This window comes from Nycticebus coucang, chromosome X (genome assembly GCF_027406575.1).
Source record: "Nycticebus coucang isolate mNycCou1 chromosome X, mNycCou1.pri, whole genome shotgun sequence".
Taxonomy (NCBI): Eukaryota; Metazoa; Chordata; class Mammalia; order Primates; family Lorisidae; genus Nycticebus; species Nycticebus coucang.
In genome coordinates this window covers 81531479-81550509 of record NC_069804.1, presented here as the reverse complement: position 1 = coordinate 81550509, position 19031 = coordinate 81531479, and the positions used below count along the sequence as shown (strand labels likewise).

General features: G+C 34.7%; 1 protein-coding gene across 2 annotated transcripts in view; it reads left to right on the top strand.

The window, feature by feature from the left end:
• PHKA1 (phosphorylase kinase regulatory subunit alpha 1) overlaps nt 1–19031 on the top strand; it is a 397078-nt gene that overhangs the window by 166200 nt on the left and 211847 nt on the right. For both annotated transcript variants that reach the window (XM_053580169.1, XM_053580168.1), the window contains 2 exons: nt 3012–3121; nt 5059–5203. In XM_053580169.1, coding sequence (XP_053436144.1) covers nt 3012–3121; nt 5059–5203 — 255 coding nt within the window. The remainder of the gene's footprint in view (nt 1–3011; nt 3122–5058; nt 5204–19031) is intronic.

The following is a 19031-nucleotide window of genomic DNA, read 5'->3' as shown; positions in this document are numbered from 1 at the left end:
CTGAAAAAAAGGCACAAATAAATGGAACAACGTTCCATGTTTATTGATTAGAAGACATATTGTTAAGATGGCAGTACTACCTAAAATGACCAACAATTCGATACAAAATAGAAAAAATCATTCTAAAATTCATGTGGAATTTTAAGGGGTCCTGAATAGCCAGAACAATATTTGAAAAGAAAAATGAAGTTGGCAGACTCATACTTCCTTATTTCAAAACATACTACAAGGATGCAATAATCAAAACAGTTTGGTACTAGCATAAAGACAAACATACAGAACAATGGAATAGAATGGAGCTCTCAGAAATAAACCTTTGCCTATGTGGTCAAATGATTTCAACAAGGTTGCCGTAACCACTCAATGGGTAAAAGACTGTGTTTTAATAGATGTGCCAGGAAAACTAGATATCTACAGGCAATCGAATGAAATTCGACTCTTTAAGCCATGTAAAAAAATTACCTTGAAATGGATTAAAAATCAAAAAAAGACCTAAACCTATGAAACTCTTAAAATAAAATAGGGGAAATGCTCTTTGACATTGGATTTGGCAGTGATTCGTTGACTATAACACCAGAAACGTAGCCAACAAAAGAAAAAAAATAGAGAAATTGAACTTTATCAAAATAAAACTTTGGCTGGGAGTGGTGGTTCACGCCTGTATCTTAGCACTCTAGGAGGCTGATGCAGGTGGATTGCTTAAATTCAAGAGTTCCAGACCACCCTGAGCAAGAGTAATACCCTGTCTCTGTTAAAACATAGAAAAGTTCGCTGTTCATGGTGTGGTGCATCCCTATAGTCCCAACTATTCGGGAAGCCTAGGCAAGATTACTTGAGCTCAAGAGTTTGAGGTTGCTGTGTGCTGTGACATCACAGCACTCTATCTAGGGCAACGGAGTGAGACTCTGTATAAATAAATAAATAAATAAATAAACAAAACTCTGTGCATCAAATAATACCATCAACTAAGGGAATAGGCAACCCACAGAGTAGGAGAAAATATTTATAAATCATACTTCTTGTAAGGGATTAATATTGGCAAGGTTGCCAAGGTGATTCATTTGTGGAAAGAATAGTCTTCTCAACATACATTGCCAGGAAAACTGGATATCCACAGGCAAAAGAATGGCACTGGACTCTTACTTTAAGCCATATTTAAAATATTAACTTGAAGTAGATTAAAATATATAAAGAACTATGGTTCAACTAGAAATAAACAACCAGATACAGAAATGGGCAAAGGACTTGAATAGATATTTCTTCAAAAAGATATGCAAATGAACACTAAAGAGATGAATGGATGTTCAATATCACCAGTAATTAGGGAAATGCACATCAGAACCTCAATGAGATACCACTTAAGAGTCATTGCAAGGACTATTATTTTTAAGAAAAAGAAAGTAACACATGTTGGTGAAGAAGTGGAGAAATGAAAACCCTTTTGCACTGTTTGTGGAAATGTAGAATGGTACAGCCACTGTGGGAAACAGTGTGATGGTTTCTAAAAATAAAAATTAGGATTACTGTATGATCCAGCAGTTGCATATCTGGATATACATCCAAAAGAAGTGAATGCAAGAACTCAAATAGATATTTTATACACCAGTGTTCAGCATTGTTCACAATAGCCAAAAGGTGGAAGCAACCTAATATCCATCAATAGATGAATGGGGGAACAACTTGTGTATATGAATATAGAATGCAATATTATTCTATCTTTAAAAAGAAGACAATTCTGACATATGCTATAACATAGATGAATCTTAAAGACATTATGCTAAGTCTTTAAGGCCAATACAAAAGGACAAATATTATATGATTCCACTTACCTGAGGTACCAAGAGTAGTCAAATTCATAGAGAAATAAAGTTGAATGCTGGTTGAAAGAGGCTGGAAAGTTGGGGACCTGAGAAGTTACTGTTTAAATGAGTACAGTTTCCGTTGGGGAAGATGAAAAAGTTCTGGACATGGATGGTGGTTATGTTTGCCCAATGATGAGAATATATTTAGTGCCATTGAACTGTACACTTAAAAAGTATTTTTTTAATTTTATGTATATTTTACTCTAATGAAAATGGAAACAGGCCGGCCCCTGCGGCTCAAAGGAGTAGGGTGCTGGCCTCATATGTGAGAGGTGGTAGGTTCAAACCAAGCCCTGGCCAAAAAAAAAAAAATGGAAACAAAAAGGAGGGAATAGTGAATAAACCTGGTTGTGACATGTATCTGAGGCAAAATATGTGCTTTACTAAGTGGACCTTGAAATGTGACCAAAGAGCTCAGCACCTGTAGCTCAGTGGTTAGGGCACCCACAACATATGCTGAGGCTGGCAGGTTCAAACCCAGCCTGGGCTTGCTAAACAACAATGACAACTGCAATAAAAAAAAAAAATAGCCGGGCGTTGTGGTGGGCACCTGTAGTCCCAGCTACTTGGGAGATTGAGGCAAGAGAATTGCTTAAGCCCAAGAGTTTGAGGTTGCTGTGAGCTGTGATGCCATAGAACTCTACTGAGGGCAACATAGTGAGACTTTGTCTCAAAAAAAAAAAAAAATGACCAAGGGGGCAAGAAATAAAATCCCCAGGAAAAATGTATCTCAGCCAAAAATAAGTAAAGTAGTAGTTCTGTCAGTACTGATATGAAAGGATATTCAATATGTATTTTCAGGGAAAATGTTTCAGAATAATATGTGTAGTGTTATACCATAGGATGAATACGTATACATGTGAATAAATTAACTAATTCTGTATTTTATGAGATATTGATTTAATAACTGCCTTTTGGAAGACAAAAAGATTTTCAACTACATTTAATGTAGACATCCATTATAAGATGGATTCCAATTTCAGAGTGGTAACTTGTCAATAGAAAAAAACTTAAACGAAAGGAAATAAGGGGTGTGTGTGTGTATAGATGTATGCACATATACTATGTGTGTACCTATATGTAAAAATATGTTTGCTGACTTGATTTGTGCATTAAAAATATCTGCACCATTTCTCAATTCTTTGTCAGGATGCAATAATAAAATGAAACTCAGTGGACGACCCTACAGACACATGGGAGTGCTTGGAACCTCAAAACTCTATGACATTCGGAAAACTATTTTTACTTTTACTCCACAGGTAGGTGGAATAAACTAGAACACACATGGAGATGAATGGAAATAAAATAGAAACGCTGTAGAAATAAATCATTTACTAGAGTTGGGATAAGTGTCCAAGAATACCATGGGGCCTTGCACATGTTAAGTTGCTTAGTAAATATTTGTTGCATTGAACTGAATTGAACTTGCAGCACAGACTTATGCCAAGTGATTATGACTACCAAGAGTTGTCCTGAGTGTTGCAAAAATAATGACAAGGTATTATACAAATGTTAAAGAACTACTCATAAACTGCTGGTGGGACTGCAAGCTAGTACAACCTCTATGGAAAGTATGGAGATTTCTCAAAGAACTAAAAGTAGACCTCCAATTTGATCCTGCAATCCCACTCTAAAGTATTTACCTAAAGGAAAAAAAGACATTTTATCATAAAGACACTTGCATTTAAATGTTTATTTGTTTATTTTTTTATTAAATCATAACTGTATACATTGATATGATCATGGGGCATCATACACTCGCTTCATAGACCATTTGACACATTTTCATCACAATGGTCCTTTTGGAAAGATATATGGAGAACACTCAGAGATCTAAAAATAGATCTGCCATTCAATCCTGTAATTCCTCTGCTGGGCATATACCCAGAAGACCAAAAATCACAACATAACAAAGATATTTGTACCAGAATGTTTATTGCAGCCCAATTCATAATTGCTAAGTCATGGAAAAAGCCCAAGTGCCCATCGATCCACGAATGGATTAATAAATTGTGGTATATGTAGCATAATTCACAATCACAAAGATGTAGAAACAATCCAAGTGCCCTTCAATACGTGAATGAATTAATAAATTGTGGTGTATGTATACCATAGAATATGATTCAGCCGTAAAAAGATGGAGATCTAGTATGTTTTGGAATTGAAGTATCTAGTATCTAGTATCTGAATGGAATTGGAGTCCATTCTCCTAAGTGAAGTATTGCAAGAATGGAAAAACGAACATTATATGTACTCAATACTAAATTGGAACTAATTAATCAACACCTATATGCTAATAAGGAAGCAAAACTCAGTGAAATTCAAGTTAGGAGGAGGGGGTAAGGGGATGGATAAATTCCCACCCAACCAATATATTGCATGGGTATATAGCACACTTTCCAGATGACTTTAACTCTGACTTTAACCATACAAAAGCAAACTATATATCAAAATGTATATACCCCATAATAATATGAAATTAAGAAAAAAGTTAGAGTACTTACAAAGTTCTCTTTACTTTTTAAAGTTAAAACAGTATTTGTCTTTTATAAATGAAATACAATCTTTTTTATTCAGTTCCTGAATTAAACATCTTCATTGTTTGGAGGAGGGGCCCTTTGTACATGCATGGAAATCTTCAATATCCTCTTGTAAACAAAAATGCCCATACTGTGTTTAACTGTGATTATAAACAATGTTAGCCTAATGTTTATTAACCTACATTATAATGCCACGTCTGATTATATGTGTGTATGGACAGAAGAAATTATTTTCTGGAAAGAAATAATAAACTCCCAATTTGTCATATTGCATCTGAAATAGTGTAGCTAATATACACAAAAGTAATGGGCCATAGATTCCATTTCTGACTTTGCCATTTCCTGGCCATATGACTTTGCTAATCTACATATCATCTTTTAGGCTTATTTTTCATCTAAGAAGAAAAGCGCTCACTGAGTAAAGAATTAAATAAAATTGTGTATTTGAAAATACTTTGTAAACTGTAACACAGTGTAAAAATGTCAGAAATTATATGTATCAATGGGCCACCAGACACTTTGGTAAATATTAGACATTAAATTTGGGGATGTTGCCTCTGGGACATCTAGAATACCATTGTGAATACGTGGGTATTTTAAAACATTATTTAATACAAGAGTAAATTATTCTAAGCTATTATTTTTCTTTTTATCAGTTTATAGACCAACAACAATTCTACCTGGCTCTGGACAACAAGATGATTGTGGAAATGCTTAGAACAGACCTCTCCTACCTGTGTAGCCGTTGGCGGATGACAGGCCAGCCCACTATCACCTTTCCTATCTCACATACCATGCTTGGTAAGGGCTGTTTGCAGCAAGGAATGAACATATAATAGATTTTGCCCATCATCATCTTAGTGTTACTGGATAAGTACATCTTACGATTTGTTATTTCAGCGGTATTTATTAGCTCCTATTTGGTGCTAGGCATATGGAGTGACTAAGGCAAATGAGGTTTCTGCTTCCATAGAGATAGACTATAAATATGTAACAAATAAATCAATGCACAAGAATATTTTGGATTGTTTGAGAACTACAATTCAAACAAGGTAGCAGAGAATAACTTTATTGGGAGCTACTTTAGGTAATTGGTTTCTAGGTCAATTTTTAGAAACTTTATTCATATAATGCTTTTTAAAGACAGTAATACTACATTCTACATCTGTTGTACTCCAGTGGGCATGAGGAGTTGATAGATAAGTTCCCAGGCATCTCCTTCTAAAGATTAACTGAAACAGGAAAATCAAGCAAGGAAAAAGTGAAAAGGTTTTTGGTTTATCCTTTAGGGCTTTTCTTTTCCCCTGGCTGGGCTTTCTGTCATTGCTTATTTTAAAAGCAATGATGAAACGCTTTGTTGTTCTCTCAGATCTTGGAGAACTAGAGCCAATACTAAAGTGACTGCTTTTTTCTGTGTCTCTGTTGTTGCTTCCAAAGGCCTATTTCTACTGTCAAAGTGCATAGATTTCCTTTCATTAAAGAAGAATCCCTTATCAGTCATTCAAAATTCAGACAAACTATTAAGGATTTTGGACACATCTCAAAGTACTTCAAAAGCACAGGCATTGAGGAAATGGAGTAGTCTTTCTTCATTAGTTAATACAATTAACAAGTATCCATTTAATAACTACTGTGTTCCCAGAATTGTCTTCAGAAAGTATAAAGTCTAATGGAAAGGCAAAGCTAATACACAAGAATGATAGACTATAATTTAAGACAGTATATAAAAAAGTAGTAAACCTTAAATTAGTATTTCACAGTGAAGGAAATTAAGTAGTCAGAGAAAATTTCTCAACTGAGACCTATCCAGGTTTTTTGGAAAGGGTTATATCCAGATGAGAAGAGAGAATAAGGCAAGTTACTTTAAGTGGGCAGGAAAATACCATGAGGGAGGCCTGGAGGAAGAAATGAGCTTGACTTGTGGGAGGACAATGAAAAAGACCAACCTGAATAGAGTGGGTTTTGCATGTTGGAGTATAATTATAAAAATAATTGTATCAGTAAGGTAAGGTCAGATTTTAAAAACCTTGAAAATAAAGATATTTTAAAAAGATTTTCTCAGAAGTCTGAAATTATCAAAAGGTTTTGAACAAGTTGTGAGATGATGAAAAGGATGTATAGGGAATATTAGCTGGTGACAGTACACATTATAGTAAGGAGACACTAACCTCAAAGAAACTAACTCACATATAAGATGTAGAGAAAATACAATGGATTGGTGGCAGTAAAAGTAAAGTGGGAATGAAGGATATAAGAGTTATTTTAAGTAACACCTATAAGTCAGCTATTAGCTAGCTAGATATGAAAGCCAAATCAAGACACTATAACAAGGTTTATAGACTAGGTATCTTAGTCCATTTGTGTGGCTATAACAAAATACCACAAACTGGGTAACTTATAGACAATATGAATTTATTTCTCACAGTTCTAGAGGCTGAAAAGTCCGAGACCAAGGTGCCAGTAGGCTCACTGTCTGGGAAGAGCCTGGTATCTCAACTTCTAAGATGGCACCTTGTTATTGTATCCTCTGGAGGGGGCAATTGTATACTTTTACATGGTGGATGGAACAGAAAAGAGGCAGATTCACTCCTTAAGCTCTTTCATAAATGCCCTAATGGCCCCACCTCCTAAAATTCCACTTAATGTTATCACATTGCTGATTAAGTTTCAACTATAGATTTTGAGTAACAGTCAGACCACTAAGGTAATGTGATACTGCCATTGATAGAATCAAAGACATTCTATACGCAGATGCCAGCTGTAAAGGGATATGTTTAGTTTGTAGTGACAGAAAGAGATTTCAAAATTGAAATACCTAATAGTTGAGATGAAATATATAGCCACAGCTTGGAAAGTAGAATAAAACTAAAGATCTATATTTTTTATTTATTTCAGATTAATATAGAAGGGTACATACAATTAGGTTACGTTGTTTGCATTTGTAAGATTAAGTCTGAGTTGTAGTTGTACCCTTTACCTGGGAAGTGCGCCTTGTACCCATGCAGTGTTTGCACTGAGAGGGAACTTGCTAAACAAACATCTAGATTTAAATCAAAATGTTTTGATAACTGATACGTGGTCACACAACAAAACATCAGTAACAATATCAATAATAACCATAGTATTTATTTAACACTTTCTCTGTGCCAGGTTCTAAACTAAATGTTTTCAGTAAATTATTTTGGAATCTATACAACAATCTTATTCAGGTAGGTACTATTAATAGTGGCATTTTATAGACAAGGAAGGGGACTCATTGGCCAAAGTCATAAAAATAGTAAGTGACAGAGCCTGGTCTCAACACAGGTCTCTCAATCTCTCAAGCCCACATTACCAAAAGCAGCATGTTTTTGCCAATGAAAATGTTGTGCTCGTGAAATGAGAACAAATATATTAGTGATCACATTAAAATATGGCTTAGTTAAGGTCTCATGTCAAAGACAAAGATTTTCAGAATGTGTAAAAGAACAAAATCTAGCTAAATACTAGTCACGAAAGATACCCCTAATGTTAAATTATATGGAAATATAGAGAATAAAGAAATGTGTAAAGATACATAGGGTGGACATAAAGTTCATGTGTAATTTAACATAGTGTGCAGTTTTAAGTTGCACATGAATTTTATGGCCTGTAAAAATGCTAACAATTGAAAACAGTGTGACAAAATTAATAACAAAACTACCAAGTAAAATTCAAGGCAAAAATCAGTAAATGAGAAAAGAATAAGATTTTATATTTAAAAAATTGTAGTACACCAATATGATGTAACATTTGTAAATTTTTATCAACTAAATAATATCAATGTGTGTAAAAGACATATTTAGGAAAACTTAGTAACAACATGACAACACTACCATACATTTGTGGTGGGAAACTATAACATACTTTTATCAGAAAATCACAGATCAATTATATAAATTAAGTAAAGACATACAGGAGCACCAAACCAGATTTTTATATTTATGAGTATGTATATAACTCTGTACCCAAAAAGAATACTCAAAGAACATTTATTTTTAAAACGTAGTATTCAGGGGCGGCGCCTGTGGCTCAGTGAGTAGGGTGCTGGCCCCATATACCGAGGGTGGAGGGTTCAAACCCAGCCCCGGCCAAACTGCAACAGCCGGGCGTTGTGGCGGGCGCCTGTAGTCCCAGCTACTTGGGAGGCTGAGGCAAGAGAATCACGTAAGCCCAAGAGCTGGAGGTTGCTGTGAGCCACGTGACGCCATGGCACTCTACTGAGGGCAGTAAAGTGAGACTCTGTCTCTACAAAAAAAAAACAAAAAAAAAACGTAATATTCATATAGATAACATTACCAGATATATGACATAAAACTAATTAACATGAGAATGGTAAAAATAAAAATCTGACCTTGAAGGAATTAAATTTTTTTCCAGGTAGGTCTTAGAGAGAAAGTCAAATTTGAAATTGACATACCTTTTAGAAAGGAAAAATGATACCACTATTTATCATGACTTATGAAATTTGGTCAAGGACATATTAAGAAAATTTCATATCCTTAAATACTTTTACTTTCAATAAAAAATTATATTTTTGTGGCGGCGCCTGTGGCTCAGTTGGTAAGGCACCGGCCCCATATACCGAGGGTGGTGGGTTCAAACCCGGCCTCGGCTGAACTGCAACCAAAAAAAATAGCTGGGCGTTGTGGCGGGCGCCTGTAGTCCCAGCTGCTCTGGAGGCTGAGGCAAGAGAATCGATTAAGCCCAGGAGTTGGAGGTTGCTGTGAGCTGTGTGATGCCACGGCACTCTACCGAGGGCCATAAAGTGAGACTCTGTCTCTACAAAAATATAGAGACTCTGTCTCTATATTTGTGACAGAGTCTCACAAATATTATTTTTTTTTTGAGACAAGATAGAGTAGACTCACTTTTTTCTCTATTCCTCTTGCGAAGTACAGCTATAACTCCTGGACATTATATATAAAATAAATATAAGAACACTGACAGAAAAAAAAAAAAAAAAAAAAAAAAAAAAAGAACACTGACAGAAAGAAGAAGGCAGATAGGCTTGGGACTTTGGGGGAGGAAGAATAACACAGCATTGAATTTCCTGGGTATTCCTTCTACTTTATATGTCCTGGACTAAATTTTAGAGAAGCTGGCATCCGAGAAACTAAAAGGGACAAAAATTAATCAATTAATTAAATAATAGACATAAAAAGACCCCCCCAAAATACACTTTCTCTATCCAAAGGAACAGGAAAGGAGCAATCTAGCCAGACAGAAAACTTTTAGATAGTAACTGATTTACTCCAGAAAAATACCACAGCAAAGAACCTTGACTCCACATTCAACTCTGTCAACAGAGGCTGAGTGGGGAGCCTAGACTTCCACCCTCACACAGCTGTGAATAGGCACCTCTTTCCCTCTTAGGGGTAGTGTCAGAGAAATTCTGGTGGGTAGCTTACACTTTTATCCTTACACAACAGTACTGGAAATTCTCCCCCTTCACTGCTATCAGTGGAGGCCCACTGGAAAGCCCAGAACTTCTACACCTGCCTAGCAGTAACAAGACGATGCCTCCTTCTCTCACAGCAGAATATCATAGGAAACCTGCTAAGTAAAAAAAAATTAATAAGATTCAGAACCTCATAACATGATACTCTCAATATCAAGATTTCAGTAGAAAATCACTCATGGCAAGGTGCAAGAAAATCTCAACATCAATGAGAAATGTTGATCAACAGATACTAACACCAAGGTGAAATAGATGTTGGAGGTATCCAACAAAGATTTTAAGACAGTTATAAAAATACTTTAACACACAGCTACAACTAGACTTGAAATAAATGACAAAGTAGGTCACCTCAACAAAGAAACTAAATATACAAATAACAAAATGGAAGTTATAGGACTAAAACCTGAAAGTGAAATGAAATACTCCCTAGACAGGCTCAATGACAGAATGGAGATAACAAAGTAATCTGAAGATAGAACTTTAGAAATGACTCATTCTGAACAACACAGTAAAAAGTAACTGAAAAAAAAAAATGTGAACAAAGTTCCAGGAACCTGTGGGACTAATAACAAAAATCTGACATTCATGTTATAAGTATTTCAGGAGAGGAGAAAGAGTATGGGAGAAAAACAAAAAAACATTTCAACTTAAAATGTCTAAAAAATTGGCAAAAGACATTGACCTACAGATTTAAACAGTGGAGAAACACTAAACCTGAAAAATAAATGCATTCCAAAGCACATAATAACCAAGCTCCTGAAAATTAAGGAAGAAAAAATCTTGAAAGCAGTGAGTGAAAAACAGTAACTCTCCTATAAAAAATAAACAATTAGGAACAAACAAATATTATCAGAAACCATGAAGACCAGAGGGAAGTAGCACAATATTTTTCAAGTACTGAAAGAAAAGAATTATAAACCAATTTTTTTCTGTATGCAATAAAAATAAACTTGAAGAACAAAAGGAAAAAAGACATTCTCAGAGAAAGGAAAACTGACTGAATTTTTCTGCAGGAGATTTCTCCTAAAAGAATGTCTTTAAAAAAGTTCTTGAAACAGAAAGGAAATAATAATACATCTATATGGAATCTTAAAACATCAAGAAAGAAAACAATAGAAAGAATATAAAAGTATGGACAAATACAGTAGACCTTCTTCACTCCAGTTTTCTAAATTATGTTTTACAATTGAAGTAAAAATAACATTGGTTGACATAGTTCTCAAAGTATGTAGAGAAAAAATTTAGGGCAATTATTTTATAAATAGGGGGAAGTAAGAGACTTAAAGAGATAAGGTTCTGTCCATTTCCTTAACTGGTATGTGAGGTCTGACAATTCAGTTTGTGAATTTACCTCTGTGCACTTGCTTTGGCAGCACTGTACACACAACTCCATAAGGTTTCATAATCTTGGTATATCCTTGTCACACAGCATGTGACAGTATTTTCTGAGTAGCGATCATTATTGTTGCGTGTTTTTGTTTGCTATTGTAGGAATGACTTAGCTTAAATTAGAACAATGAACAAACATTCATAAATTTCTGGTTAAACCTGGCAAGAATGCAAAATCAGCGACCTATTAGTCCAAGCTTATAGGAATAACGCTATGAAGAAAATAGCAGTGTACAAACAGATTAAACATTTTTCTGAGGGTAGGAAAAGTGTCACTGATGATGAGAGGTCAAGGTGGCCAGTAATGAGAAGAACTGTTGAAAGCATTTCAAAAATTATTCTAATTCTGTATCAAAATTATCAACTGACTGTGAGAAGCATGGTAGACCAAGTAAACATAAACAGAGAAACAGTTAGGAAAATCTTAGCTGAAAATATTGGCCAAGAACTCATGGCCCTTTCTTGCACCATGACACTACACCAGCTTACATGGCACTATGAAAAAGTTTTTAGTAAGTAAACAAACAACTGTATTAGAACACCCTAACTACTTACCTGATATGGCTCCCAGTGACTTTTCCCTTTACCCAAAGACAAAGGAAATATAGAAAGGAAAACATTTTGATGACATTCTGGACATTAGGGGTAATATGATGACAGCTCTGATGGTCATTCCAGAAAAAGAGTTCCAAACTGCTTTGAACTGTGGACTAGATACTGATGGCAATGCATAGCTTCCCAAGGGTAATACGTGAAAGAGACCATAATGATATTCAGCAATGAGGTATGTAGCACTTTTTCTAGGATGAATTTGCAACCTAAATTCTCAGACTTTATAATATTGACAAATATATACTATATACACTATATATATATATCATATCATATATAAGAAAGGAGATAACTGTCAAAACTACGAGAAATAAATCAAACAGAATTCTAAATATATATTAGAGTTTCATATATATATGAAACTCACAAGAAGGCAGGAAGAAGAAAATATAGAAATAAAGAACAGAGATAATAAACAGAAAGCAATACCTGGCAGATTTAACTTTAACGTATCATTAAATGTAAAGAGTATACCAATTAAAAGATAGAGATTAGCAAAGTGAATAAAAACATGGCCCACCTATATACTGTCTTTAAGAAATTCAATGTCCATACTACCCAAAGCAATATAAAATTTTAATGCAATCCCTATTAAAGCTCCACTGTCATACTTTAAAGATCTTGAAAAAGTAATACTTCATTTTATATGGAATCAGAAAAATCCTTGAATAGCCATGACATTACTCAGAAATAAAAACAAAGCAGGAGGAATCACACTACCAGACCTCAGACTATACCATAAATTGATAGTGATCAAACAGCATGGTACTGGCAAAAAAAAACAGAGAGGTAGATGTATGGATCAGAATAGAGAACCAAGAGATGAACCCAGCTACCTACCATTATTTGATCTTTGATAAGCCAATTAAAAACATTAAGTGGGGAAATGATTCCCTATTTAACAAATGGTGCTGGGTGAACTGGCTGGCAACCTATAGAAGACTAAAAATAGACCCACACTTTTCATCATTAACTAAGATAGACTCTCACTGTATTAAAGATTAAAAATTAAGACATAAAACTATAAAAGTTCTAGAAGAAAATGCAGGGAAAACACTTGAAGAAATTGTCCTGGGCAAGTATTTTATGAGGAGGACTCCCCTGGACAATTGAAACAACACCAAAAATACATTACTGGGACCTGATCAAACTAAAGAGCTTCTGCACATCCAAGAACACAGTAAGTAAAGCAAGCAGACAGCCCTCAGAATGGGAGAACTTATTTGCAGGTTATGTCTCCGACAAAGGTTTAATAACCAGAATCCACAGAGAATTGAAACGTATTAGCAAGAAAAGAACAAGTGATCCCATCTCAGGCTGAGAAAGGGACTTGAAGAGAAACTTCTTTGAAAAAGACAGGTACACAGCCTACAGACATATGAAAACATGCTCATCATCCTTAATCATCAGAGAAATGAAAATCAAAAGTACTTTGAGATATCATCTAACTCCAGTAAGATTAGCCCACATCACAAAATCCCAAAACCAGAGATGTTGGCATGGATGTGGGAAAAAGGGAACACTTCTCCACTGCTGGTGGGAGTGCAAACTAATACATTGCTTTTGGAAAGATGTTTGGAGAACACTTAGTGATCTAAAAATAGACCTGCCAATCAATCCTACAATTCCTCTACTAAGTATATACCCAGAAGACCAAAAATCACATTATAACAAAGATATTTGTACCAGAATGTTTATCGCAGCCCAATTCATAATTGCTAAGTCATGGAAGAAGCCCAAGTGCCCATCAACCCAGGAATGGATTTATAAATTATGGTGTATGTAAACCATGGAATATTCTGCAGCCTTAAAGGAAGATGGAGAGTTTACCTCTTTCATGTTTATATGAATGGAGCTGGAACATATTCTTCTTAGCAAAGTATCTCAATAATGGAAGAAAAAGTATCCAATGTACTCAGCCCTACTATTAAACCAATTTATAGCTTTCATGTGATAGCTATATCCCAATTATAGCCCACAAATATAGGGAAAGGGCAGAGGGAGGGAAGGGGAGGGGAGAGGATGGGTGGAGAGAAGGTAATCAGTAGGACCACACCTATGATGCATCTTACAAGGGTACATGTGAAATTTACTAAGTGTAGAATATAAATTACTTAACACAATAACTAAGAAAATGCCATGAAACATTTTAACCAGTTTGACAAAAATATTTCCAATTGTATATAAAACCAATACATTGTACCCTTGATTGCATTAATGTACACAGCTATGATTTAATAAAAAGAAAAATCAGAGTGGCTACATTAATATTCAGAAAAGTGGAGTTCAGAGTAAAGAAAAATATACAATAAAAACATTAGAAATGTGAATGCCAATGCCATGCAGGTTCTAAAAAGAGACACAGCAACAGAATTGGAAGAGATTTTTGAAACTGCAGAAAAATACCAAGTACAATTTTGTAAGTCTAGTTAAAATTGACAAATTTTCTAGAAAAGTAAATCATAAGCTTAAGAAATACCTCTAAAATTATTTGAGGAAAAAAATGTATAACTATCAAAGAGCATAAGGGGAGATTTTAATCAGTAGAGCAACATAACTCATGTTTCTGTATAAGAATAATTAGTTAATATTGAGAGGGCATCTATTCTTATTAAATGAATCTACCAGTTCATTGAATTTCTAAATAAAAATATAAAAATAAATTTTGATGAACAAGCTGAATCTAGATATCCTATGGAAGAGAAAATGCACAAGATTAACCAAGTATAAAAAAAAGAAAATGGGAACTTGAAACCATGGAGATAATGGACATATTCTTACAAACACAAAGACTCCCTAAGTTCAGTCAGGAAGAAATAGAATTCCTGGACAGACCAATATCAAGTACCAAAATTGCACCAACAACAACAACAAAAAATTCCTAACAAAAAAAAAAAAAAAAACATTCCAGACCAGATGATTTCACACTCAAATTTTACCAAACCTACAAAAAGAACTGGTACCCATCTGCAAAAGTTACTCCATAACATCAAAAAGGAATGAATCCTCCCCAACATGTTTTACAACACCAATATCACTTTGATACCAAAGCTAGGACAGGGCTTAAGAAAAAAAAGAAAAGAAAACTATAGACCAATATCCCTTATGAATAGAGATGCAAAATCTTTGCAATAAAATCCTAGTGAACTCAATTTTATGGCACATCAAAAAAAAAATCACCATGACAATTAAGCTTGATCCCAGAGATGTAAGGATGGTTCAACATACACAGATCTATAAATGGAATTCACCAAATAAATAGAAGTAAAAACAAAGAGCATATGATTCTCTCAATAGGTGTAGGAGAAGCATTTGACAAAATTCACCCTTTTATGACAGGAATGCTTAACAAGACAGGCGTAGACAGGACTACCTCAAAATTATAGAAGCCACATACAATAAACCCACAACCAACATCATACTGAATGGGAAAAAACTGAAATCATTCCCACTTAAAACTGGAACCAGACAAGGTTACCCACCATTACCACTTCTATTTAACATAGTTCTGGAAGTTCTAGCCAGAGCAATCAGACTAGAGAAGGAGATCAAGGGTATCCAAGTGGGGAAAGAAAAAGTCACACTATGTCATTCTCTGCTGATGATATGATCTTATACCTAGAAAGCCCCAAAGATTCTGCCAAGAGACTCCTGAAATTGATAAATAAATTCAAGAAAGACTAAGGTTACAAAATCAATATACACAAATGAATAGCATTCACATACACTAACACTCAAGTTGAGAATCAAATAAAAACTCAATACTCCTCACAATGGTAACAAACAAAATACTTAAGAATATATGTAAGTTAGGAAGTTAAAAATCTCTATGGAGAGAATTTATGAAATACTGAAGAAGGAAATAGCAGAGGTTGGTAAACAGAAAAACATACCATGATCATGGATCAGGAGAATCAACATTGTTAAAAGGAAGCCTATACTGTCCAACATGGTCTCCAGATCCAATGTGATCTCCATTAAAATACAAATGTCATTTTTCACAGATCTGAAAAGATAATTCTATGCTTTATATACCCCATATAGCCAAAGCAACCTTAAGCAACAAGAAAAACTCAGAGGCATCAATTTGTAAGACTTCAAGCTATACTACAAAGCTATAGTAACCAAAACAGCATGGCACTGACACAAAAACAGAGACATAGAAATTACCAAATTTTTGAAACAAAATGATAATGAAGACACAAACTATCAGAACCTGTGGGATACTGCAAAGGTAGTTCTAAGGCGGAAATTTGTAGCGTTGCAAGCCTTCCTTAAGAGAATGGAAAGAGAGGAAGTCAACACCTTAATGGGACATCTCAAGCAACTGGAAAAGGAAGAACATTGCAACCCTAAACCCAGCAGAAGAAAATAAATAACTAAAATTAGAGCAGAACTAAATGAAATTGAAAACAAAACAATCATACAACAGATCAACCAATCAAAGAGTTGGTTTTTGGAAACAGTCAATAAAATAGATAAACCTTTGGCTAACCTAACCAGAAATAGAAGAGTGAAATCCCTAATTCCATCCATAAGAAATGATAAAGGCCAAAGAACAACAGACTCCTCAGAAATTCAACAAATCCTTAATGAATATTACATAAAACTCTGTTCTCAGAAGTGTTAAAATCTGAAGTAAATAGATGAATACTTGGAAACATGCCACCCCTCTAGACTTAGCCAGAAAGAAGTGGAAATGTTGAACAAGCCTATAACAAGTTCTGAGATAGCATCGACTATAAGAAATCTCCCCCCCCCCCAAAAAAAAAGCCCAGGACCAGATGGCTTCACATCAAAATTCTACCAAATATTTAAAAAGGAGCTAGTACCTATATTACTTAACATTTTCCAAAACATAGAAAAGAAGGAATACTTCTGAACACATTCTATGAAGCAAATATCACCCTGATCCCAAACGAAAAGACCCAACAGGAAAAGAGAATTATAGACCAATATCTCTAATGAATATTGATGCAAAAATATTCAATAAGATCCTAGCTAACAGAATCCAATAACACATCAAACAAATTATACATCATGACCAAATGGGTTTCATCCCATGGTCCCAAGGATGGTTCAATACACGTAAATCCATAAATATCATACATCACATAAACAAATTTAAAAAGAAAGACCATATGATTCTCTCAATTGATGTAGAAAAAGCTTTTGACAATATCCAGCATCCTTTCTTGATCACAATGCTTAAGAAAATAGGTATAGAAGGAACAGTTCTTAAACTGATAGAGGCCATCTACAACAAACCCACAGCCAATATCATATTGAATAGAGTAAAATTGAAACCATTTCCACTCAGATCAGGAACCAAGCAAGTATGCCGATTGTCTCCACTGCTTTTTAATATTGTAATGGAAGTCTTAGCCACTGCAATCAGGAAAGAGAAGACAATCAAGGGAATAGAAATAGGACCAGAGGAGATAAAACTGTCACTATTCACAGATGATATAATTATATATCTGGAAAACCCCAGGGAATCAATTACAAAACTCCTAGAAGTGATTGAGGAATACAGCAACGTCTCAGGTTACAAAATTAACACTCAAAAATCTGTAGCCTTTTACATACCAACAATAGTCAAAGGGAAAAAGCAATCAAGGACTCTATTCCCTTTAAAGTAGTGCTAAAGAAGATGAAATATCTGCAAGTGTATCTAACTAAGGACGTGAAAGATCTCTATAAAAAGAACTGTGAAACCCTGAGTAAAGAAATACATGAATATGTCAACAAATGGAAAAATATACCATGCTCATGGCTGGGAAGAATCAACATTGTTAAAATGTCTATACTACCTAAAGCAATCTACAGATTTAATGCAATCCCTATTAAAGCACCTCTGTCATAGTTTAAAGAACTGGAAATATTAGTACTTCATTTTATATGGAAACAGAAAAAAACTTGAATCAGACATTACTCAGAAATAAAAATGAACCAGGAGGAATCACACTTCCAGACTTATGACTATAGTATAAATTGATAGTTTTCAAAACAGCATGGTACTGGCACAAAAATAGAGAGGTAGATGTATGGAACAAAATTGAAGACCAATAGTTGACTCCACACACTTATCGTCATTTGATTTTTGATAAGCCTATTAAAAATATAAATTGGGGGAAAGATTCCCTATTCAACAAATGGTGCTGAGTGAATTGGCTGGCGACCTGTAGAAAACTGAAACTGTACCCATACCTTTATCCTCTAACAAAAATTGACTCTCACTGGTTAAAGGACTTAAACTTAAGACATGAAAGAATAAAAATTCTTAGAGAGTGTGCAGGGGAAACCCTTGAAAAAATTGGCATGGGAGAATACTTTATGAGGAGTTCACCCAGGCGATTGAAACAACATCAAAACTACATTACTGGGATCTCATCTAATTAAAAAGTTTCTGAACTGCCAAGAACACACTAAGTAAAGCAAATAGACAGCCCTCAGATTGGGAGAGGATTTTAGCAAGTTGTATTTCCAACAAAGGTCTAATAACCAGAATCCACAGAGAACTCAAACTAATTACTAAAAAAAAAAAAAAGTGATCCTATTTCATTGTGGGCAAAAGATATGAACAGAAGCTTCTCTGAAGATGATAGGTGCATGGTCTACAGACACGTGAAAAAATGCTCATCATCATTAATCATCAGAGAAATGCAAACCAAAACTACTCTGAGATATCATCTAACTCCAGGAAGAGTAGCTCACATCACAAAATTCCAAAACTACAGATGTTGGCCTGGATGTGGAGAAAAGGGAACACTTCTGCACTGCTGGTGGAAATGCAAGTTAGTACGTTCCTTTTGGCAGGAAGTTTGGAGAACACTCAGGAATCTAAATATAGAGCTGCTGTTTGATCCTGAAATTTCTCTTCTAGGTGTATATCCAAAGGACCAAAAATCATTTGGCAATAAAGATATTTGAACCCAGTTGTTCAATTATGAATAGAACAATTAGGAATAGATTCATAATTGCCAAGTAATGGAAGAAGCCCAAGTGCCCATCAACCCATGAATGCATTAATAAATTGTGGTATATGTATATATGTATACCATGGAATACTATGCAGCATTAAAAATGAAGACTTTACCTCTTTTATGTTTATGTACATGGAGCTGGAAAATATTCTTCTTAGTAAAG